The sequence below is a fragment of the Notolabrus celidotus genome, unplaced genomic scaffold (assembly GCF_009762535.1).
Source record: "Notolabrus celidotus isolate fNotCel1 unplaced genomic scaffold, fNotCel1.pri scaffold_142_arrow_ctg1, whole genome shotgun sequence".
NCBI classification, from domain to species: domain Eukaryota; kingdom Metazoa; phylum Chordata; class Actinopteri; order Labriformes; family Labridae; genus Notolabrus; species Notolabrus celidotus.
The window spans coordinates 117,501-141,348 of record NW_023260019.1 but is presented as its reverse complement, the minus strand read 5'-3'; the positions used below and the strand labels follow the sequence as shown (position 1 = coordinate 141,348).

General features: G+C 40.9%; 3 protein-coding genes across 3 annotated transcripts in view; all 3 read left to right on the top strand.

Moving 5' to 3' along the window:
- Positions 1-557: 557 nt before the first annotated feature.
- On the top strand, positions 558-14,606 carry si:dkey-150i13.2 (mitochondrial carnitine/acylcarnitine carrier protein). The gene is made up of 9 exons (XM_034678387.1): positions 558-1,030; positions 5,207-5,299; positions 8,886-9,013; positions 9,719-9,809; positions 11,162-11,279; positions 12,017-12,089; positions 13,226-13,335; positions 13,877-13,998; positions 14,079-14,606. The coding sequence occupies exons 1-9, from the start codon at positions 929-931 to the stop codon at positions 14,139-14,141; spliced, it is 900 nt and encodes a 299-aa protein (XP_034534278.1). The 5' UTR covers positions 558-928; the 3' UTR covers positions 14,142-14,606.
- A 1,448-nt stretch (positions 14,607-16,054) lies between these two features.
- Positions 16,055-21,788, top strand: taz (tafazzin). The gene is made up of 11 exons (XM_034678396.1): positions 16,055-16,184; positions 17,094-17,242; positions 17,333-17,461; positions 17,531-17,576; positions 17,660-17,745; positions 17,849-17,929; positions 18,613-18,654; positions 18,766-18,828; positions 19,042-19,094; positions 19,185-19,262; positions 20,490-21,788. Exons 2-11 carry the CDS (start codon positions 17,134-17,136, stop codon positions 20,589-20,591), a joined length of 789 nt encoding a protein of 262 aa, XP_034534287.1. The 5' UTR covers positions 16,055-16,184; positions 17,094-17,133; the 3' UTR covers positions 20,592-21,788.
- Positions 21,789-22,962: 1,174 nt separating this feature from the next.
- atp6ap1a (ATPase H+ transporting accessory protein 1a) overlaps positions 22,963-23,848 on the top strand; it is a 10,092-nt gene continuing 9,206 nt past the window's right edge. The window contains exon 1 of the mRNA XM_034678394.1: positions 22,963-23,132. Coding sequence (XP_034534285.1) covers positions 22,999-23,132 — 134 coding nt within the window. The 5' untranslated portion in view covers positions 22,963-22,998. The remainder of the gene's footprint in view (positions 23,133-23,848) is intronic.

Genomic DNA, 23,848 nt, shown 5'->3' with positions numbered 1-23,848 from the left:
CTTTAGAGTAGAGTTATACTGCTCCAGATTAATACTTGTTATCTCATAAATATGACTTCTTATCTCAGTCTCATAATTAAAACTATCTCAGCAGTTATAAAAGATACTGGGCTCAGTGCAGTAAGGAATACAACGCATCAGGGTGGGTTCAGAAGCTATTTGAATTGAGTTAGATTGATTGATTAGTTGATTGATTAGTTGATTGATTGATTGATTGATTGATTGATTGATTGATTGATTGATTGATTGATTGATTGATTGATTGATTGATTGATTGATTGGTTGATTGATTGGTTGATTCTTTTAATTGATGATGCACTAAATAAGGAGGGAAACTGTTGTTTAAGATCATAACATCACGTCAGCAGGTGCGTTGTCTTGTTGAAAGTGCTCGTGCTGGTTTTGAGTCTGGGTTTCGGCTCTGTATGTTTGCTTCTATAGATCAATAACATTAACTTGATAACTTTAAAATCTCCTCACTGGAGCTTTAACTTGTTCTCATGTGCTGCTGAGTCTGTCCTTCCTCTAACCGACCACTAGAGGTCGCTGTCTGCATGCTGCTGCAGGATAAAGTTATTGCCCTCTGAGTTCTTTATAAAGGGGGAGTAGCTTAAACATAGAGTAGACAGTCCCAGTCCGGGTCTAAATGAGTCCAGCATGTGGAGTTACATAAACACATAAGCAGAGAGAGTCTACAGTCAGGAGGTCTTAGTCCCTCCCCGCAGAGTCCAGAGTCCTGCAGACACACACACACACACACACACACAGGTACACTCAAGTACACTCAGGTAGAGGGTCACAGAGGCAGCCTGTCACACACACACACACACACACACACACACACACACTCACACACACACACACACACTGAGACGGGACAGCAGCCGTGTGTGTGCCCGGCTGTGTGCCCGGGCCATGCGGGGACAGGATGGGGGAAGAAGTAAGAGTTTCCCCGCTGAAGAACTTCGTGGCTGGAGGGGTCGCAGGAGCCTGTCTGCTGCTGGCAGGACACCCACTGGACACCATCAAGGTAAGACCCACAGATACAACCAGAGGACTTTAGAGGACATGTCTCTAACATGTCTCTAACATGTCTTTACACTGTATGTCCTCATGTCAGTCTCTGTTCTGGGTGTTCTGTAGGAAACTGTCCCCGGTGTGAAGTCAGACATCAGACGGGTGTTGAGGGGATTATTGAAGAATCAGCTTAAGATGTCAATGAGGCCATGAGGCACTTACAGACAGACAGAGGGACCGTGAGGAAGTATTTAACTATTTATACCACAAGAAGAAGAGACATGAAGAACTCAACTTTATTTAAATAACACCTTTCAGACATTTATACATGCAGACAGAAGGGCTTCACTAAAGAACAGACAGAAAACAACTACAGGGGTACAATTATAAAAGACTTAAAGATAAAATCACTACAGTAAAGTTAATAAATAAGTAAGAGTAGAAAAAAAATTTAAAATAAGATAAAGTTAAAAAGATGAGATAAATTAATAAATAAATATTAAAGCAATGATAATATTAATAATACGTTTGTATCTTTATTTTTTAAAATATTATTATTATTTATATACATGTGTATGTGCGTGTGTGTGTGTGTGTGTGTGTTTGTATTTTGTATATATCAGAATCTGAATTAAAAATACTTTATTTATCCCGGGGGGAAATTCAGTCATTAAATTTGCTCCTATACACAATAATTAAGAATATTAAATAATATTAATAGAAGAAGTAATTAATAGGATATAAATACAAATAAGTATGTACAGAAGACAGAATAAGTATGGATGTATGTATGGATGTATGTATGTCTGTGTATGTATGGATGTATGTATGTCTGTGTATGTATGTATGTATGTATGTATGTTACAGCTGTGTGTTACAGGGTCAGTGTTCAAGGTGCAAGGTTAAAGAGTTTGCTCATTGTATGAAAACGTGTAAGAGCAGCTGCAGTATTCACAGTTTGTTTCTTGGAAGACGACACAAGTTCAAACAAGTTCAAACAAGTTCAAACAAGTTCAAACAAGTTCAAACAAGTTCAAACAAGTTCCAACAAGTTCAAACAAGTTCCAACAAGTTCAAACAAGTTCAAACAAGTTCAAACAAGTTCAAACAAGTTCAAACAAGTTCCAACAAGTTCAAACAAGTTCCAACAAGTTCAAACAAGTTCAAACAAGTTCAAACAAGTTCAAACAAGTTCCAACAAGTTCAAACAAGTTCAAACAAGTTCAAACAAGTTCAAACAAGTTCCAACAAGTTCAAACAAGTTCAAACAAGTTCAAACAACAACTTCCATCCCAAAGTTCATGCAGATATAATTTAAAGAAGGCAGTGACACAGAGGAAAGTTGGGAATGGGAATATTCAGCGATATGTACAATACCAGTCAGAGTTTGGAAACACCTTCTCAGTCAATGTTTTTATTTATCTTAATTATTTTCAACATTGTAGATTATTACTGAAGACATCAACACTATGACATAATCTGGTTTCACATAATCTGGATTACAACAGGAGTCAAACAGGACGATCCATTGTGTACTAACCCTACCTCTGAACAACTGAAGGTCTCAAACACATTAAGAAGGCAAGAGAGAGACCACTTCATGAAGCAGACTGAGAGAAACCATTCCAGGAGACCACTTCATGAAGCAGACTGAGAGAAACCATTCCAGGAGACCACTTCATGAAGCAGACTGAGAGAAACCATTCCAGGAGACCACTTCATGAAGCAGGCTGAGAGAAACCATTCCAGGAGACCACTTCATGAAGCAGACTGAGAGAAACCATTCCAGGAGACCACTTCATGAAGCAGACTGAGAGAAACCATTCCAGGAGACCACTTCATGAAGCAGACTGAGAGAAACCATTCCAGGAGACCACTTCATAAAGCAGACTGAGAGAAACCATTCCTGGAGACCACTTCATGAAGCAGACTGAGAGAAACCAGTGCTGGAGACCACTTCATGAAGCAGACTGAGAGAAACCATTCCTGGAGACCACTTCATGAAGCAGACTGAGAGAAACCATTCCAGGAGACCACTTCATGAAGCAGACTGAGAGAAACCATTCCAGGAGACCACTTCATGAAGCAGACTGAGAGAAACCATTCCTGGAGACCACTTCATGAAGCAGACTGAGAGAAACCATTCCTGGAGACCACTTCATGAAGCAGACTGAGAGAAACCATTCCAGGAGACCACTTCATGAAGCAGACTGAGAGAAACCATTCCAGGAGACCACTTCATGAAGCAGACTGAGAGAAACCATTCCAGGAGACCACTTCATGAAGCAGACTGAGAGAAACCATTCCTGGAGACCACTTCATGAAGCAGACTGAGAGAAACCATTCCAGGAGACCACTTCATGAAGCAGACTGAGAGAAACCATTCCAGGAGACCACTTCATGAAGCAGACTGAGAGAAACCATTCCTGGAGACCACTTCATGAAGCAGACTGAGAGAAACCAGTGCTGGAGACCACTTCATGAAGCAGACTGAGAGAAACCATTCCTGGAGACCACTTCATGAAGCAGACTGAGAGAAACCATTCCAGGAGACCACTTCATGAAGCAGACTGAGAGAAACCATTCCAGGAGACCACTTCATGAAGCAGACTGAGAGAATACCATGAGTGTGTAAAGCTGTCCTGAAGGAAAAAGGGGGCTACTTTACAGAATGTAAAATATAAAACATATTCTGATTTGTTTAACACTTTTTTTGAAATTAAATAATTCCATATATTTTTTCATAGTTTTGATGTCTTCAGTGTTAATCTACAGAGTTTACAATAATTGAAATAAATACAAACCCTTGAATGAGAAGGTGTTTCCAAACCTTTGACTGGTAGTGTACAGTAGATTGAAAAGCTCCCTTGCATTAAAAGTTCTTCATGCACAATAAACCCGCTGTCTTCTTCTTCAGCGTCTTCAAACCGGTGCATTTTGCAAATCCACTCACTGAATATAAAAATGCGTACGTTCCTTGTTTGTCTGTTCTTTGCAACTTTAGAAAAAAGTCTCATATTACTTTCATGCATGATAACATCCTCACAAGTTGAACTGATGTATCACTTATACTAGCTTTAAATAGCAGACGATAAAAAATGATGCTTCAGATTAGTCAAATCTGTAATTTCACAAAACAGCCGTTGATTTAATTTCTGTCGATCAATCTTTACTTCCATTGTAACCCGTGTGGAGTCAGCTCTTCTGTGAATCCAGCGTTCACTCATTCAGAATATTTCAGTCTGTCATTTCTGAACCCTTCATTCCAAACATTCAGCTGCACGGCTTCATACCTCAAAGAAGGTGAAGAGAGGCAGACTCTCAGAGGAGGAAGGTGATTGTCACACGTTTCTATTCATAGCCGAACGCTCTCGTGTCATTCCTGAAACACAGCGAGGGCTGTGCTTGTAGTCGGCTCTCTAATGGGGCCAATAAAGAGGGACAGAGGAGGGAGACATGACAGGACATGCAGGAAGACATGGTGTAATATTTATCATCCAAACAGCATTTAATCAAAGTTTGTATCAAGACCAGGACCGAAGTTTGAGAGCAGAGCTGATGACCTCAGCTGTTCTTTGTTTTTAACACAGTGAGAGAAACTTTTAGCAAAATGTTCAAAAAAATTAAAAAATGTTAAATTAAAACCTGTGCCCACGAGACGCAGACACACGTCTCTGCCTCTCAGGACAGAATGTGCAGACTTCCATCAGACTCATGAACACTGGAGTTAGTTTGGATTCTACAGATTTATTCACTGACTTTATGGAGTCTGACTTCTTAAAGCTGCACACACGTCCTCAGGATCAATCAGTAAGATGTCAAAAACAGTGGATCTGTTTGGAGCCTGAAACAGTTTCTGCCTCACTTATCAATGCATCAATAAGGTTATTGAGTACACAGTGTCTCTTCTGAGGACTCGTTCGTCTCACCGTCTCTCTCTGAGCGTGTTTTATCTGATCGCTCTCTAACCGTCCAACACGCCCCACACCCTGCTCTGGGTTTTATCTGAGAGACTCTGAGGGTCTCTCTCTTATCTAACGTCTCAACAATCCTCCCCTCACATGATCACACATGCTCACAGATCTATGTGTGTGTGTGTGTGTGTGTGTGTGTGTGTGTGTGTGTGTGTGTGTGTGTGTGTGTGTGTGTGTGTGTGTGAGAGCTCTCTAACTTGTATTCTGTTCTCCAGGTGAGACTCCAGACGCAGCCCAAAGCCTCCTGCACTCAGTATGTTCTCTACAACGGAACATACGACTGCTTCCGCAAGACCGTTTCTAAAGAGGTGAACACAAACACACACACACACACACACACACACACACACACACACACACACACACACACACAGACACACACACACACACAGAAGAGTTGTGCAGGGATGAGGTGCTTCAAGGAGAACATCGATGTCTTCATTTGGTTTTTAATTTTTGCAGAAATATGACTTTAATTTTTTTTAAATGTTTCTTTTTGATGCATGAAAACAATCTGCAGAAAATCTAACGTGAGGCTGAAAAAAAACGTTATGATCACGAGTTTCACCCTCAGCAGACTAGAGACAGATCAGGAGGGAGGCTGCACTTCCTCTCCTAACCCTTTCACACATCCACAAATATTCCAGTCTCAGCAGATGTCTCTCTCTCTCTTCATCTCCCTCTATCCCTCTCTCTCTCTTCATCTCCCTCTATCCCTCTCTCTCTCTTCATCTCTCTCTATCCCTCTCTCTCTCTCTTCATCTCCCTCTATCCCTCTCTCTCTCTTCATCTCCTTCTATCCCTCTCTCTCTCTCTCTTCATCTCCCTCTATCCCTCTCTCTCTCTTCATCTCTCTCTATCCCTCTCTCTCTCTCTTCATCTCCCTCTATCCCTCTCTCTCTCTTCATCTCTCTCTATCCCTCTCTCTCTCTCTTCATCTCCCTCTATCCCTCTCTCTCTCTTCATCTCTCTCTATCCCTCTCTCTCTCTCTTCATCTCCCTCTATCCCTCTCTCTCTCTCTTCATCTCCCTCTATCCCTCTCTCTCTCTCTTCATCTCCCTCTATCCCTCTCTCTCTCTCTCTTCATCTCCCTCTATCCCTCTCTCTCTCTCTTCATCTCTCTCTATCCCTCTCTCTCTCTCTTCATCTCCCTCTATCCCTCTCTCTCTCTTCATCTCTCTCTATCCCTCTCTCTCTCTCTTCATCTCCCTCTATCCCTCTCTCTCTCTCTTTATCTCCCTCTATCCCTCTCTCTCTCTCTTCATCTCCCTCTATCCCTCTCTCTCTCTCTCTTCATCTCCCTCTATCCCTCTCTCTCTCTCTTCATCTCTCTCTATCCCTCTCTCTCTCTCTCTCTTCATCTCCCTCTATCCCTCTCTCTCTCTCTTCATCTCTCTCTATCCCTCTCTCTCTCTCTCTCTTCATCTCCCTCTATCCCTCTCTCTCTCTCTCTTCATCTCCCTCTATCCCTCTCTCTCTCTCTTCATCTCTCTCTATCCCTCTCTCTCTCTCTTCATCTCTCTCTATCCCTCTCTCTCTCTCTCTTCATCTCCCCACTATCATCTCTCTCTCTCTCTTCATCTCCCTCTATCCCTCTCTCCAACACGGTCTCAGCAGATGTGTGTCTAACATGAGTCTGGTCCTGCTGGAGGTTTCTGCCTGTTAAAGGAAGTTTGTCCTTGCCACTGTAACTTGCTAAATGCTGCAAAGTGCTCTGCTCATGGTGGATTAAGATGAGATCAGACTGAGTCCTGTCTGGAAGATGGGACTGGATCTGATCCAGTCTTGATGTTGGGTCTTAGACATGTACGTCTAAAGACTGAGACTAAATCACAGAACACAGGGAACACAGGGACTTCCTGAATTTGCAGTTGAATTGGTTTCCCTCCAGAAGGCGAAGTTTGTCCCGTATATTGACAGTAACACTTCACTGACCTGAGATCAGATCTGACACCGTCTGAAGACCATCATGCACCATCACATCCATCATGTAACACCTGTCATCCAATCACATCCATCATGTAACACCTGTCATCCAATCACATCCATCATGTGACACCTGTCATCCAATCACATCCATCATGTAACACCTGTCATCCAATCACATCCATCATGTAACACCTGTCGTCCAATCACAGCCATCATGTGACACCTGTCATCCAATCACATCCATCATGTGACACCTGTCATCCAATCACATCCATCATGTGACACCTGTCATCCAATCACAGCCATCATGTGACACCTGTCATCCAATCACAGCCATCCAGATACACCTGAAGCATCAATGGTTTGGTGTTGTGTGGATTGGTCCTGACTCATGCTGCTACAGAGCTGACAGGAGAGCCACTTTAGCTAAAGGTGCAAACATCATCATGTCTTCACTGTCTGTGATTAAAGTGTGTAAGATCTCTCTCAGCTGGAGGTCTGTGCTGTGATTTGTCAGTTCCTCTTTAGAAAGAAGAAAGGTTTACAGATGAAGTCTAACAGGATGAGTTTCAGTAAAGCTTCCCTTCTCTTAAACTCCCTTATTTATGTCCCGGTTACTTCATGAGGATCATCGGTGTTAAAGAGCGCTTGGTGATGCAGAGTGTTCACAGACAGGCGGCAGTGATCCGTCTCACGTTCTGCACACAGAGGACGAGCTGCTGACCTCTACGCCGAGGTTAGACTGACTCAGATGTTCACTCACTCCTGTCTGTCAGACTTTTATATGGAGGCCGGTCAAAGAGGCCGGAGATACTTTTAGTATCATTCATCTTCCAGAGTCGCTCTCTGACACTAATATCTGTTTATTTGTACACAGATACGTTCATGTGTTTGGCACCATGCTGTGTACTAAACACCGTCAGTGTCAGTTTATGATGGACTGTATCAGGTTGTATGTTGTTGTTTTGGCTGCAGCCAGAGATACATTTCTCCCCCTGTGGGACGGTAAAGGTAATCTGGAGCGAGTTGTCAGGATGATGTCAGGTATTAGTTCTCTTTATTTATTTATTTATCTATTTATCAATTTATTTATTTATTTATTTATTTATTTATTTATCTATTTATCTATTTATCTATTTATTTAATTATTTATTTATTTATTTATTTATCTATCTATTTATTTATTTATTTATTTATTTATTTATTTATTTATTTATCTATTTATCAATTTATTTATTTATTTATTTATTTAATTATTTAATTATTTATTGTATTTTTTTTACAACTTTCTCTGAACTTTAACTGATTTTTAGTTTCTAGTCTTACTTATTTAATTATTTTACTGTATTGATTATATTTATTTATTTTACTATATTGACTTTAATGTATTATTATTACTGTATTAATTTCCATCAGTTCTTAAAGACATTAGATCCTGTGTGTATCACTGTGCGTTGGGTTTTATCAACAGTTGCAGCGATCATGTACATCACTGTTCCTTATACGCTGTCACACACTGTCCATCTCTGTCCGGCCGTAGACTCTCTCACTGCCTGATCTTTATTTATAAATCTATTCTTGGACTTCTCCCTACAGACCTGTGTGTACACATGTGTAGAAACCTCAGCAGGTATGGTCTGCGCTCTCAGGACATCGTACAGGTCCCGAGAGTCAGAACTGAAAAAAGAGGTTTTAAATCTCAATGAGTCTCTTACTGCGTTAAATAAATAAAGAAGAAGAAGAAGAAGAAGAAGAAGTGTTTTCCTCATCCTGTGGGGACTTTAATATCTGCACACGGTCACATTCCAGCAGGTCAATACATCTCAGGGTGAAGACTGAAGATCTAATGTTTGGACGTGTGTGTGTGTGTGTGTGTGTGTGTGTGTGTGTGTGTGTGTGTGTGTGTGTGTGTGTGTGTGTGTGTGTGTGTGTGTGTGTGTGTGTGTGTGTGTGTGTGTGTGCAGGGCATCCTCGGCCTCTATAAAGGGATGGGTGCTCCTCTGGCCGGCGTGGCTCCGATGATGGCCATCAGTTTCTTCGGGTTCGGTCTGGGAAAACAGCTCCAGCAGACGGACCCTAATAAACCCCTAACGTGAGTAACTCACACACACAGACACACACACACACACACACACACACACACACACACACACATATACACACACACACACACACAGACACACAGACACACACACACACACACACACACACACACACACACACACACACACACACACACACACACACACACACAGAGACACAGAGCTGTCAGTGTGTGTGTGTTTTACAGTGCGTTTATAATACCTAGAATACACTCTCCTCTATTTATATCCCTCCCTCCTCCGTCGTCCTCCCCTCTGCGATCATTCGCCCGCTCTGTCCATACCTCCCCTCACTCCCCCTCCTCATGTTACCTCCCTCCTCCCCTCACTCCCCCTCCTCATGTTACCTCCCTCCTCCCCTCACTCCCCCTCCTCATGTTTCCTCCCTCCTTTCTGAACCTCTCAGCTCCCTTGGTTTTAACCCCGCGTGCCCCGCTCTAAATATGTCTGCGTCTGAAATGTCACGTGTGTATCCTCCGTCTCACCCCGCAGCGTTTCCTAGTCCTCCTGTTCCTGAAAACCACCTTCACTGTGAACCTGTCCCGCGAAGGTTAAGCCCTGAATGTTAATCTGCGAGCTCGCCAAACTAAAAATAGCACTCATTAATTTAGTTCCTGCTAAACGTCCACATCTTAGCATCCTGACACCCCTTTATGTGTGTTTTTAAATGACCCTGTTGTTTTCTGTCTCTTCAGGCACACTCAGATATTCCTCTCCGGCTGTCTGGCGGGAGTCTTCACGACAGTCATCGTGGCTCCAGGAGAGAGAATCAAGTGTTTACTGCAGGTTCGTCTCTAACTCTCAAAGCACATTATCGACTCATATTCAACCACAGAACTCCCTCATAGTCTGCAGCAGCTCTGAGCAGCACCTGATGGTGACGGAGACAAGCTGCCTCATCTCCACGCCGTGCAGCGCAGAGCGCCGCTGTGAGCTCTCATCCTGACGCCGCTAAATTCCCTCCACATGCGTGATGAGCTGGACGGAGAGGGGACGTCCTTTTCATTTTATGTAGCGGTCAGTTCATGATGGATGTGATTCAAATTCACAGTTTATATCCAGCTTACTTCCTGAAGCGAGCTAACAACAAGCAGCTAGCTTAGATTTTCAAAATAAAAGCGCTCTGTCGTGCGTAATGTCACAGCTCGTATGTGCTGAGCCTCAGAGTATTATAATATCAGTGAGGTCAGAGAAACATGAACAGACTTTATGTGCAGATGTGTTGATTTAAGGTCATCCAGAGGTGACACGAGGACTTTCAACAAACAGAGAAACAGACTCAACTTTTGGACTTTGGATTTCTTTAAGTAAGGGAGGGATGTTTCTCTGTGTTGGATGAGTGTAGATGTTTGTGTGTTGGTCTTCCATACTGTCTCATGTGAAGTATTAAATGTGTGTGTTGGTCTTCCATACTGTCTCATGTGAAGTATTGAATGTGTGTGTTGGTCTTCCATACTGTCTCATGTGAAGTATTAAATGTGTGTGTTGGTCTTCCATACTGTCTCATGTGAAGTATTGAATGTGTGTGTTGGTCTTCCATACTGTCTCATGTGAAGTATTGAATGTGTGTGTTGGTCTTCCATACTGTCTCATGTGAAGTATTGAATGTGTGTGTTGGTCTTCCATACTGTCTCATGTGAAGTATTGAATGTGTGTGTTGGTCTTCCATACTGTCTCATGTGAAGTATTGAATGTGTGTGTTGGTCTTCCATACTGTCTCATGTGAAGTATTGAATGTGTGTGTTGGTCTTCCATACTGTCTCATGTGAAGTATTGAATGTGTGTGTTGGTCTTCCATACTGTCTCATGTGAAGTATTGAATGTGTGTGTTGGTCTTCCATACTGTCTCATGTGAAGTATTAAATGTGTGTGTTGGTCTTCCATACTGTCTCATGTGAAGTATTGAATGTGTGTGTTGGTCTTCCATACTGTCTCATGTGAAGTATTGAATGTGTGTGTTGGTCTTCCATACTGTCTCATGTGAAGTATTGAATGTGTGTGTTGGTCTTCCATACTGTCTCATGTGAAGTATTGAATGTGTGTGTTGGTCTTCCATACTGTCTCATGTGAAGTATTGAATGTGTGTGTGTTGGTCTTCCATACTGTCTCATGTGAAGTATTGAATGTGTGTGTTGTAGGTTCAGGCCAGCGGCGGGAACTCAAAGTATGCAGGTCCTCTGGACTGTGCGGTGCGGCTCTACAAGGAGCAGGGGATCCGCAGCGTCTACAAAGGAACTGTCCTGACTCTGATCAGAGGTACACCTCTGTGTGTGTGTGTGTGTGTGTGTGTCTGTGTGTCTCTCTGTGTGTGTGTGTGTGTGTGTGTGTGTGTCTGTCTGTCTGTCTCTCTGTGTGTGTGTGTGTGTCTGTGTGTGTCTGTGTGTGTCTCTGTGTCTCTGTGTGTGTCTCTTTGTGTGTCTCTGTGTCTGTCTGTGTGTCTTTGTGTGTCTGTGTGTGTGTCTCTGTGTGTCTCTCCTTGTCTCTCTGTGTCTGTGTGTGTCTTTGTGTGTGTCTGTGTGTGTGTCTGTGTGTCTTTGTGTATGTGTCTGTGTGTGTTTCTGTGTGTGTGTCTGTGTGTGTGTCTGTGTGTCTGTGTGTGTGTCTCTGTGTGTCTCTGTGTGTGTCTGTGTGTCTGTGTGTGTGTCTCTGTGTGTCTCTGTGTCTCTCTGTGTGTCTCTGTGTGTGTCTGTGTGTGTTTCTGTGTGTCTCTGTGTGTGTCTGTGTGTCTGTGTGTGTTTCTGTGTGTCTCTGTGTGTGTCTGTGTGTCTGTGTGTGTTTCTGTGTGTCTCTGTGTGTGTCTGTGTGTCTGTGTGTGTGTTTCTGTGTGTCTCTGTGTGTGTCTGTGTGTCTGTGTGTGTTTCTGTGTGTCTCTGTGTGTGTCTGTGTGTCTGTGTGTGTGTTTCTGTGTGTCTCTGTGTGTGTCTGTGTGTCTGTGTGTGTGTCTCTGTGTGTCTCTGTGTGTGAGCAGCTTTCACATGTTCTCTCTCTCTCAGATGTGCCTTCCAACGGTCTCTACTTCCTGACTTATCATTACCTCAAAAACTTCCTCACACCTGAAGGTCAAAGGTGAGTGAGCATGGTGAACATCATGAAAGTATCTCAGCTCATAAACTGAAGATTTGAGGTGTTGGTTTCTTTGATGTAAGCTCTTAAAGCTCTCGAAAAGGTGTGATGTTTAACTGTTGTAGTTGTTGTTGTTGTTGTTGTTGTTTTTGCTGTTGTTGTTGTTGTTGTTGTTGTTGGACTTCTGGATTTCTGTCCATATTAAGCTCTTAAAGCTCTAGAAAAGGTGTGATGTTTAACTGTTTCTGTTCAGATAAATCTAGCGTTGGTACATTCCCTTCAATTCCACAGCACCTGAGCTCTTCAGGTAGAGTGTAGAACAGCCAAATGGCCACAAGGGGGAGCCCTAACATTGCTCAACAGCAGCCACACTGACAGGGTTGCTTGCAGGGGAGAAAAATGCTGTTTTCCCTTTAATGATAAAAATAATTAAACTTCATTTAGAGATTTTTGTTCCTCTGGTTTATAAAAGAAGCATTTGGAGCCTCGGACTCTGAGTTTTGTGAGAGTTTCTCCAACTACTTTCAGGTATTTTTTCAGAATCAAACAAACAAATAATGTAATGTTAATAAATCAGAGGATATGTTAGTTTAAAAAAAGGATAAGTTAAAGTCCTTTACAAAATGTTGGAGGAATTGTTAATGTTAAAAACAAGCTGTTAAAGTGATGACTGATATTTAATAGCAGAGCAGTTATACAGGATGTTTCTAATCATGCTGACTCTTTCCTGATATTCTAACTTTCTGTAAACCTCACCTATGTGTGTCTTTGTGTGTCTCTGTGTGTCTCTGTGTGTCTCTGTGTGTCTTTGTGTGTCTCTGTGTGTCTCTGTGTGTCTTTGTGTGTCTCTGTGTGTCTCTGTGTGTCTCTGTGTGTCTTTGTGTGTCTCTGTGTGTCTCTGTGTGTCTCTGTGTGTCTCTGTGTGTCTCTGTGTGTCTTTGTGTGTCTCTGTGTGTCTCTGTGTGTCTCTGTGTGTCTCTGTGTGTCTCTGTGTGTCTCTGTGTGTCTTTGTATGTCTCTGTGTGTCTCTGTGTGTCTCTGTGTGTCTCTGTGTGTCTCTGTGTGTCTTTGTGTGTCTCTGTGTTTCTCTGTGTGTCTTTGTGTGTCTCTGTGTGTCTCTGTGTGTCTTTGTGTGTCAGTGTGTCTCAGCTCAGCACTCCAAACATCCTCCTGGCTGGAGGTATAGCAGGAATATTAAACTGGACGATCGCTCTTCCTCCTGACGTCCTGAAATCAAACTTCCAGACAGGTGAGACTCGGAGAGGATTCAAAAGATAGAGACTTGACTTTAGATGTTTGTGTTTAAACTATAATATGTACTTTATAAACTCATCCCCCTCTCAACACAAACCTTAAAAAGCACACTCATCAGACTCTCCAGGATTTTACTGCTTTCTTTGCGATTGTATAAAAAGCCGGATTTTGTTGCAGCTTTTTAAAAAGATGCACTTCAAACTGGGATATTTTGAGGCTTCATTATTCGTGTGAGACATTACTCATCTGTGTTGAGTGACCTGGATAAACACTCGTCATGCCAGGATGCCAGACAGGAAGATAGGATGCTGAAACATGAAATGTAAACTGTGCAGAGACGTCCTAACGATCTTAATGCATCAATATAAGAGCGTGAGTGCAGGAATGTTAACCAAGAGAATAAAAAACTAAAATGTGCAGAGATGTCTTCAAAGTACTGGATAAATGAAGAATAAAATGATCCTTTAACTTTGTTTGCATGTGTGTGTGTGTGTGTGTGTGTGTGTGTGTGTGTGTGTGTGTGTGTGTGTGTGTAGCTGCAGAAGGGAAGTACAGAGGTCTGCTTGACGTCCTGAGAACGCTGCTCCGAGAAGAAGGACCCAAAGCTCTTTATAAAGGATTTAACGCCGTGTTTCTACGAGCCTTCCCTGCCAACGCGGTAAATATCTTTTATTTCCTCCTCCATCATCATGCCTTTTCCTACGGTCCCTGAACCCCTCACTGTGCTTCCTCCCTCAGGCCTGTTTCCTGGGGTTCGAGGTGGCGTTAAAAGGACTGAACGCCCTCGCTCCCACCTGGTGAATAAGTCTGTAACTCAGACGTTGTTACAGACGTGTGTGGGTGTGTGTGTGTGTGTGTGTGTGTGTGTGTGTGTGTGTGTGTGTGTGTGTGTGTGTGTGTCTTTGGAGTCCCGTTCTAGGATGATGACATGTAATGAATTCTTGTTTTCTTGAATGTAAATTCACCTTTGATTTTACTCGTGGTCCTCCTGTTGAACGGAGGTCAAACACTCACTTCTGTTGAGTCATCTTAAATGCACATTCTGAATGTATGTCTGAGGGTGAAAGGAGGATGTGAGCTGTGTGTTTACAAACTGTGATGTTTGTAAAATGTACTTTAAGACCGTTCAGTGTAGAACGGGTTTCACTGTTTTAAGATTTCAAGCTCTGCCAAAGTCCGTTTAATTTATTCATCTTGGTTCAGACGGGGAGTTTTATAAAGTGTGAGTAAAGTGTTTGAATAAAGAGATCTTTATTTCACATTAAAGTGTGTCAGAGTTATTATTTACTTCAGGGGGAGGAGAAGTGGGTGAAGGGTTGTTTATGTCAGAACAGATCTATGGTCATTTACCTGGAAATATGCAGCACAAGAAAAACAAATGATCAGAGTTTGAAGCAGCCCTTGCGTAATTTTAAACTCTGTTATGCAGACATAGAAGAAGATCCTCTGTTATAAAACTAGCTTGTTTTTAAAGTTATATTTTGAGGCATTTTTTGTCTTTAATGGACAGGACAGCTGAAGAAAGACAAGAAACATGGGGAGTAGAGAGTGGGGGGAGGACATGCAGTAAATGGTTGGGGCTGGAATTGAACCTGCGACCTCTGCAATGAGGGCAATAGCCTCTGTATGTTGGGCGCACGCTGAGAACACTAAGCCAACGGCGCCTCGTTATAAGACTAGCTTTAATGCCTTTTTTATATATATTTTGAAAATCCTCCAAGAGCTGTGATTATATTATTATTATACTAATTATAATTTAGTAATTGTGAATAATATGTTTTACTATTATTGTGAATTATTATTTATTATTATTGTGAATATTAATCTATTATAAATTATTATTTTGGGATTATTATTATTATATATATATTTTAAATGCTTTAATTGTAGTTTTTTGATTTTACAAACAAGAACATTTATTCCCTACATCCACCCATATTATCCACCCACCGTAACCCTGGAGACAAGAAATGAATAAATAAATAAACAACACAGAACTAAAACAATAATAATAATAATAATAATAATAATAATAATAATAATAATAATAATAATAAAACACCAGATTATTTTATCTATTTATTTTTCTTTCCCCCTAATTATCATTGATAGTGTTATTATTAGTAGTAGTAGTAATTATTATTGTGACTTATTGCTATGTATTACTATAATGATTTATTATTATTGTGAATTACTGTTTTTTTATCATATTATTATTATCAATTATTATTATTGCGGCTTATTGTCATGTATTCTTCTTATATAATAATAATAGTAATAATAATAATAATAACAATTATATTTATTAATATTGTTATTATTATTACAGTTCTTATTATTATTATTAATATTAATATTTAATTTTTATAATTATTCTATCCAAACTTAGTCTCTCACCGTGTCACAGTGTCTTTATTTTGCACAAAAATTGAATTAAACTTCTATTGAATATCATATTAACCTAACCTATATAATAGGTTAATATCTATCCTTTATTATATCCAGTTTCCTCCTCAGAACAACCTTTAGGTAACAAACAGGTCAAAACAGGAACACTTTGACCTTTGACCTACTTCCCCATGTCCATTACCCAGAGTTCCCCTCTTCTCCACACGGTGACCTCTTAGGAACTACAGAACCCTCCATGGGACGGGATATTATTACTTACTCACATTATTAATGAATAAATAACTTCAGAAAAACAAGCAGAAACAACAACAAGCTGTGCTTTTCTCAAATATAAAGGTAAAGGTGACTTTCCGAAAAGAAACTACAGTACCCACAATTCCCTGCGCGACTTCCACTTCCGGGGTGAATGACCATCAGCCTGTCAGCCGGAGAGAGGTGAGGGGAATGTTTGATCTTGTGATGTTTTCTGCCCTGTGGGACTTTTTAAAGTCTCTGAATGGATTAAATAAGATGCTTTAGATGAAAACACAGATTTATATTCATATATGAGATTATAAATATATTCCTGTGTTATAACAGAGAGTCAGAGGAGGAACTAACATGCTGACAGGGAACTGTTGAAGGATGGTCAGTGCAGTGTATCATGGAGGATGAGGCTGATTATTGATTCACTAGTTTAATATTTCACATGTTATATAAATGATGAAGTCTCTCTTAAAGCTCACTGTGTTTATAACTGTGGATATCAGTTAGCTGGAAGGCTAACGTTAGCTAGCTACATCTGAATATAGTGACCCTAAAGGCATGAAGACAGTCAGCATGAGTTTAAGGACCAAAGGGACCAAAGGCTTTAGGATCACATCCCTCCTCTATCACAGAATAAATAACCTGCTTTGAGCTGAGGAGAGGTTCTGAGCTGAGGAGAGGTTCTGCTTTTAGCTGAGGAGAGGTTCTGCTTTGAGCTGAGGAGAGGTTCTGAGCTGAGGAGAGGTTCTGCTTTGAGCTGAGGAGAGGTTCTGAGCTGAGGAGAGGTTCTGCTTTGAGCTGAGGAGAGGTTCTGAGCTGAGGAGAGGTTCTGAGCTGAGGAGAGGTTCTGAGCTGAGGAGAGGTTCTGAGCTGAGGAGACGTTCTGCTTTGAGCTGAGGAGAGGTTCTGAGCTGAGGAGAGGTTCTGAGCTGAGGAGAGGTTCTGAGCTGAGGAGAGGTTCTGAGCTGAGGAGAGGTTCTGCTTTGAGCTGAGGAGAGGTTCTGCTTTTTACACTCTGAGCTGAAGACTCTCCTCAGTCCCTCTTTAACTCTGTATTTCTGCATCATGTTAAACTTTCTTCTGGTCGTCTGCTTCCAGGTTTCAGTGTGTGTGGATGTAGTGTCTGTGGAGCGCCGTGATGCCCCTGGAGGTCAAATGGCCGTTCCCTCAGTGCCCTGCTCTGGCCTGGAGGCTCTCCGGCTCGCTGGTCATGGGCATGGTGGGCTCCTACTCTTACTTCTGGACCAGTAAGTTAAGAAACTTATCAACATCCACGCCTCTCATCAGGACATCCTCTCTCTCTCTCTGCTAATGCACGTTTATTCTGTCTCCTTCAGAGTACATGAACTACCTGACGGTCCACAATCAGGAGGTCTTACTGGACCTGATCGACCAGAGACCCTCGGACACGCCCCTCATCACTGTGTCCAATCACCAGTCCTGCATGGATGACCCTCACATCTGGGGTAAAAACACACACACAGTTTTACCTCTCTCACTTTAAACACTCAGATAATCCTCTTTGTTTACATCAGGTGTTTTAAGACTCAGACATCTGTGGAACTTCAACAAGATGCGATGGTGAGTTTGTTCACTCTCTGCAGATCGTTCCCTCGTTTGCATGAATCATTCTGCAGACAGTTTATTTACCTGTGATCTCTCAGGACTCCGGCAGCGTCCGACATCTGTTTCACCAAAGAGCTGCACTCCAGATTCTTCAGCCGTGGGAAGTGTGTTCCCGTCTGCAGAGGCGAGTCTCCTTTTCTCTTATCCTCTGACTTTGTCTCACGATGAATCAAATATATAAATATATCAAATATACAAATAAAACTCCTCCTGACTGTTTCCTGCAGGAGACGGTGTTTACCAGAAAGGCATGGACTTTATTCTGGACAAGCTCAACAAAGGAGAATGGGTGCATATATTTCCTGAAGGTATGTTGATATCTGTCTTCAGATATCACTCCTCTAGTCCTCTCCTCCTTTCATTCACCATGAGGTCCTCAGGTACCGGTCTGCTTTCAGTCCCGGGAGTCAGAAGGAAACATGGTGAAGCAGCGTTTAGTCATTACGCTCCACATATCTGGAACACACTCCCTGAAAGCTGCAGGTCTGCTCCAACTCTCACCTCTTTAAATCAAAGACTAAGACCTTTTTATTTCCCACTGCCTTCCTATCTGAGCTCATTTTTTACTCTCTTTAAATGCAAATTTTAATTAGATTCTTAATATATTTCTAATGTTCCTTTTCTTTTCTGTTTTATTATATTTGTCATTTTAATTGTGCTCTTTTATGGCTGTCTGAATGCTTTTAATATTTTAATATTTTAATGTTAAGCACGTTGAGTTGCCCTCATATGGAAGAGGATTATGGATACTGAAAAAAGAAAAAATGAAGGTCCAATTTTTTTTATTATTATTGTTATTCTTCTTTAAAAAAAGTCAGAATTCTGAATTAAAAATAATTTGACCTTCATTTTTATTTTCAGTGGCCCTAATCCTCCTCCGTACCCTCATGTATGAAATGTGCTTTACAAATAAAGCTGCCTTGCTTTGATCTGTAGCCTCTGATTATTGAAACTTAAGATCAGCTCTTCATCTCTCCTGCTTCTTTAACAGGCAAAGTCAACATGACAGAAGAGTTCATACGGTTAAAATGGGGTGAGTAGAAAGCAGCACCTACAGTTACAACATGAGTCTTTCTTCAGACTCTTATTTTGAAAGGTAGAGGAAGTGATGTGATGGATGATGTTCTCTGGTTTTATGTTTCAGGTGTGGGTCGGTTGATAGCAGAGTGTTCCCTTAATCCTGTCATCCTGCCGCTCTGGCATGTTGGTGAGTCACATCAGCACAAAGATAAAAACACGTCACATGTTCTGCTGCTTCGTGCTCTCTGCAGGACATTAAAGTAAATCTACAGCCTCCTCCATGACAGAACATCAGGATACTAATGTATGAAACACCACAGGAAGTGTCGTCATAAGTAGAAAGAATAATCCACCACTGATCTCTCCTTTACGTCGGCGTTCCTCCTCTGTGTGTTCTCAGGTTTGAGCGATGTCCTGCCAAACGTGAAGCCCTACATTCCTCAGAGTGGCCAGGTGAGATCCCGTCCCTGTGATCCAAACAGGCATGATGTAATACTCTGTTACCTGTAGTGTGTTTACCTGTAAGTGTGTGTGTGCTCACAGAGAATCACCATCCTCGTGGGTAAACCGTTCAGTGTGAAGGACATCGTCGAATCTCTGCGAGCTGAAAACAAGAGCCAGGTCAGACACAGGAAAAAAACAATAATAATAAAATATAATCATTTCAAATAAATACAACGGAAAATAAATAATATTGAAATTACAATTAGATAAAAATAAATAAGTGGAAAAGGTACAAAAAAAAGAAACTACAATAACAATAAATGTATATATTTAAAAAAATAAATAATAATGATTATTATTATAATACCAAAAACAAACTTAGAAATACATTTTTTTAAACACCATGTGTGATAGAACAGAACATGTTCCTCTTTGAATAGAGGTGTCTTATAAAAAGGATCCAAAGCCTCAAAGGATCAAAGAAAGAAAGACTCCATGGAAAACTCAAAATCTGAAAGCAGCTTTACTGAGGTTCATCCTTGAACTGCAGGGTCTTTATCAGGTCAAAGAAAGACCGCCATGTCTTAAAGAATTGGTTTGTGGATGTTTGATCTTTTTGAGTCTGCTAAAATAAAGAGCAGCCCTGACCCAACCCTCATAGGATGGAGGAGAGGCAGACTTCCAGCAGCTGGGTTTGTTCCTGATGGATTACCTGTGTGTTTGAATTCTGTAGCTTCATTTTATTCTCTTAACCAGAGGGAACATAATGTGTGAAGATATACAGACACAAAATAAGACAGAGACAGACCATCACGTTCAATTTAACAAAATCTGTTACAAGAATACTTTCAGACAACTTATCCGCTGATTGTTGCAGCTCTAGATTTGTGCCTCTATTATAATGAATAATAATAATAAGGAAATTTAACAATTCAACTCAGGAGGTTAAAAAGAATACATGTAAATTAAACAGGATGAAGAGGTGTGACAATAGACCAGTGAATCATTGTTTAAGAGGTTTTCAAGGGTAAATAAATAAGAGAAATGAATAAATAAATAAATAAATATGGATAAGTAAATAAAAGCATTAAAAGGACAATAAAAGAGGTTTTCAGAGTGGGAGGATGACATCACATCGGGAAGATGAGAAAAAGTGAAAAGGATAAATTAGGAACATTAAAATAATAAATGAAACAAATATATAAATAATACTTTAAAACAAGAAATAATCAGATAAAATAATCCATAAACATTATCATTAACTAAAACATTAATTAATTGTTAACAATATTAAAATAGAAGCAGTTCGAAGGATGGAGTCACATAAAAGCAAGTCTGTACAAATGTTTTTTAAAGGAAGAGCATGAAAGTGAAAAATAATGAACCTCAGGTTTTATATTTCAGATGGAGATGAGGAAGACTTTAACTGATTTCATCCAGGGGGAGTTTCAGACCCTGAAAGCTCAGGCCGAGGCTCTCCACGGGCAGATACAGACCAAATCCTGAGTCCTGGATGCCCCCCTGCTGCCTGCTACACTCCTCAGAGCCGACACCCTGATCTGAGGGTCAAACCTTTACAACTGGGAACCCGATCACTCACTCACAGAGCTTTAACATTTTCATTTTGGTACCCTGGCTTCTTGTTCACCATAACCTCTACACTGAGGTTTTAGCACTTCCTGACTGACCTTTAGATGTTTCAGGACGCATGCATCATGTTTTGATTTAATGCAGAATCTTCATCTTTGATTGCTGACCTAAAATGAGTTTGTTAAAAGGTTTATGTACAGGAGCTACTTGAATTCAAACCAGTAAATGCAGTGTGCCATCTCCAGGCTGCCAGTCAGGACATCAGGTCAGATATAGGCGGCTAATTTCTACTTTTAGACAGACAGATATTTCCCCTCTGGTACATTTCATCCAGCTCTGACGCTCCTGTAATTATCCCCACATTCGAGGATTCAACGCCCCGAGATTTACATGCTGTGCCAATGCAAGAAGCTGCAGCCAGGTTCAGAGTAGAGGTGTAGAGGTCAGCGTTTTATATAAAAGAATAGAGTTAGACTAAACTTGTACTTATCTAGTCATGCTGGAACTGTAGTTTGTTTGCTAGTTTAAGTTTAGAGAGAGTTAGAGACATTAGAATTAGGTGCTTACATGAAGAGAGCTATCCAGGCATTTGCAGAATCATCCAGTCTTGACCACTTTTGAAGGAGAACTAAACACAGAGCTGATGTTTTTGTACTAAATATTAGTATGCATATCCAAAAAGTGATGTAGATTCATGAGTCAGAGTATAATGAAGACATTAAAGAGGAATCTTGCACCGTGGTCCGTGCTGCATCGTTAAATTTGACATTTGAGTATACGACTGTTAGGATTGTAAAATGTTGCTTTTATTCAGTCCGTGCTGCTTGGGAATGTTTCATAACAATCTGTGAATCTTAGTTGGGACTCATTTCTTGAAGTAAAGCTGAACTCTTTGCAGACAATGTTTTCTGTGGATCTGATTTCCTCTCCGTTACAGATGTATGAATATAACTTATTAAATCAAAGAGATCCATGGCTTTTATAAGGGAGGACAGGCCAGGGATAAGAGATCTGTGGTGACTTTATAAATGTATTGCCTTAATGTGAATGCCACTCTTTCCTACTGTACACTACGTGAATGCTCATAAAGTATTTGACTTTTATACATTTTAACCGTGTGTTGTTTTTATGTATCACACACCGACTGTTACAACAACGAAACACTGACGAGTCTCAGACCGTCACATCAAGGCGGATCATTTCTGCTGCAGGGTAGGTGTCAGATAAACAGTCTTTGTTTACAATCTACAGCTGAATGAGATTACTAATTAGGTAACACTTCTTATGCATGCACAGGTCAACATCAGCAATAAGGTTAATGTTGCTGCTTTGTCAACAGGGGGCGCTGAATTCCTCACAGGAGCTTTAAGGTATGGTAAATTGAATAAGTATGCTAGCTTTCCACCCTCATTAGCTTCTAAATGCTGTGGTAAAAATGTTTTTTAATCTAAAATATGAGAAGAACTTTAATTATTTTATCTTTCCTTAAAAATGTGTAGACTAAAACATTAAAGCTCCTGTAGAAACTCAGTGTGTCAGTTTTGGTGCCCCCTGTTGACAAAGTGGTGCATATTATCTCTGCTAACTTGTCCTGTACATACAGTATGTAAGTCAACAACAATGTCTTTTAATAGTCAAACATTAAACTTACTGTGAATATTAGCTGTGATGTGTGGCTCTTTGAATGGGTGTGTATGTGGTTTCTGGTTCTTCCGGAGCCAGCCTCTAGTGGATCCTCCATGAACTGCAGTTTTTAACACTTCTGCATTGGACTCATATTTTAAGACCTGAAGTTGCCGCTTGACTACAACACAGGAATGATCAGCAGTGTTGCTGATTGACTTTGTTTTTGTGGATCATATGAAGGTGTAAATGTTAATTTCACTGTGTTTCAAAGCCAGTGAAAAATTACTCACAGGAGCTTTAATATTCCTCCTTTAAATGAGTGAAATACAGTGAGGAAGGCTGTAATAGACTATAATAAGAATAACTCAACACTGCATTTAATTAAAGGTACTCTGTATATATATATATTTAATGGTTAAAATGTATATTATTCTCTGTAAAATACCCTGGAGTACATGTAAAAAGCAGCATAATCTAGAAATAGCCTTATTAAATAATACATCATAGTTCAGCCTGTAATATGTGGGATAAAATGCATGATTTAAAAGTTGCTTTATTCCTTTAATTTCCTTTAAATGTGGTAAATTAGTGAATCAGTATTTGACGCTGATCCCTGGATCCCTGCAGTCTTCTTCATCCCGCGTCACATGACGTCACTCTACGTCACTCTACGTCACCTGCTGTCAGGATTTTAAAGATGGCGGCGACAGGGACGATGATGCGCCTTCACCGCAGCTCCGCGTCTCTGCTGGTTTTCCTCGGATTGTTGATCCTCTTCAGTCCAGGACTCTGCGAGGACCAGGTCCCACTCCTACTGTGGACCAGTGAAGGGTGAGAGGAGCTGCTTCCTTTAGGGGTTCCTCCTTTCCTCTCCTAGGAGAGGAGGAGAGGAGGAGAGGGAAGGAGAAGGGGAGGAGGAGGGGAGGAGGGGGGGTAACGGACTCTGCGAGGACCAGGTCCCGCTCCTACTATGGACCAGTGAAGGGTAAGAGGAGCTGCTTCCTTTAGGGGTTTCTCCTATACTCTCCTAGAGGAGAGGAGGGGAGGAAGGGAGGAAGGGAAGGAGAGGAGGGGAGGAGGGGTAACGGCTCCTGTCGCCTTTAAGCTAACGGTCAGAGACGTTATCAGGCTGAGAGCCTTAACGGTTCTTTGTCAGTAACGGTTCTTTGTCAGTAACGGTTCATTTTAATAAACTGAGTGATTAATGATGAATGAGTGATTCATGATGAATGAGTGATGGTAACAGGATCCTGATTCTCTAACGGTGACAGGTGATCCTCATCCATCTGTGTGGAGCTGCTCGAACAGACGGGGGAATTTCGGTTCTTTTAGATGAATCTGTTCATTTGATTCAAATCAGCAAAAAGAGTCGGATCTTTTTCTGTGGATTTTAAAATTAAGTTAAATTTGGCAGTTTATTGTATTATTATTTACGGTGGCCCTGAAGGACAAAACAAATTTACAAAAGATGAAACCCTTTTATAAAGATGGAGACAAATTTACAATTTGGAGGTTTTTTTTACATTTTATAAAATAAAATTACATCA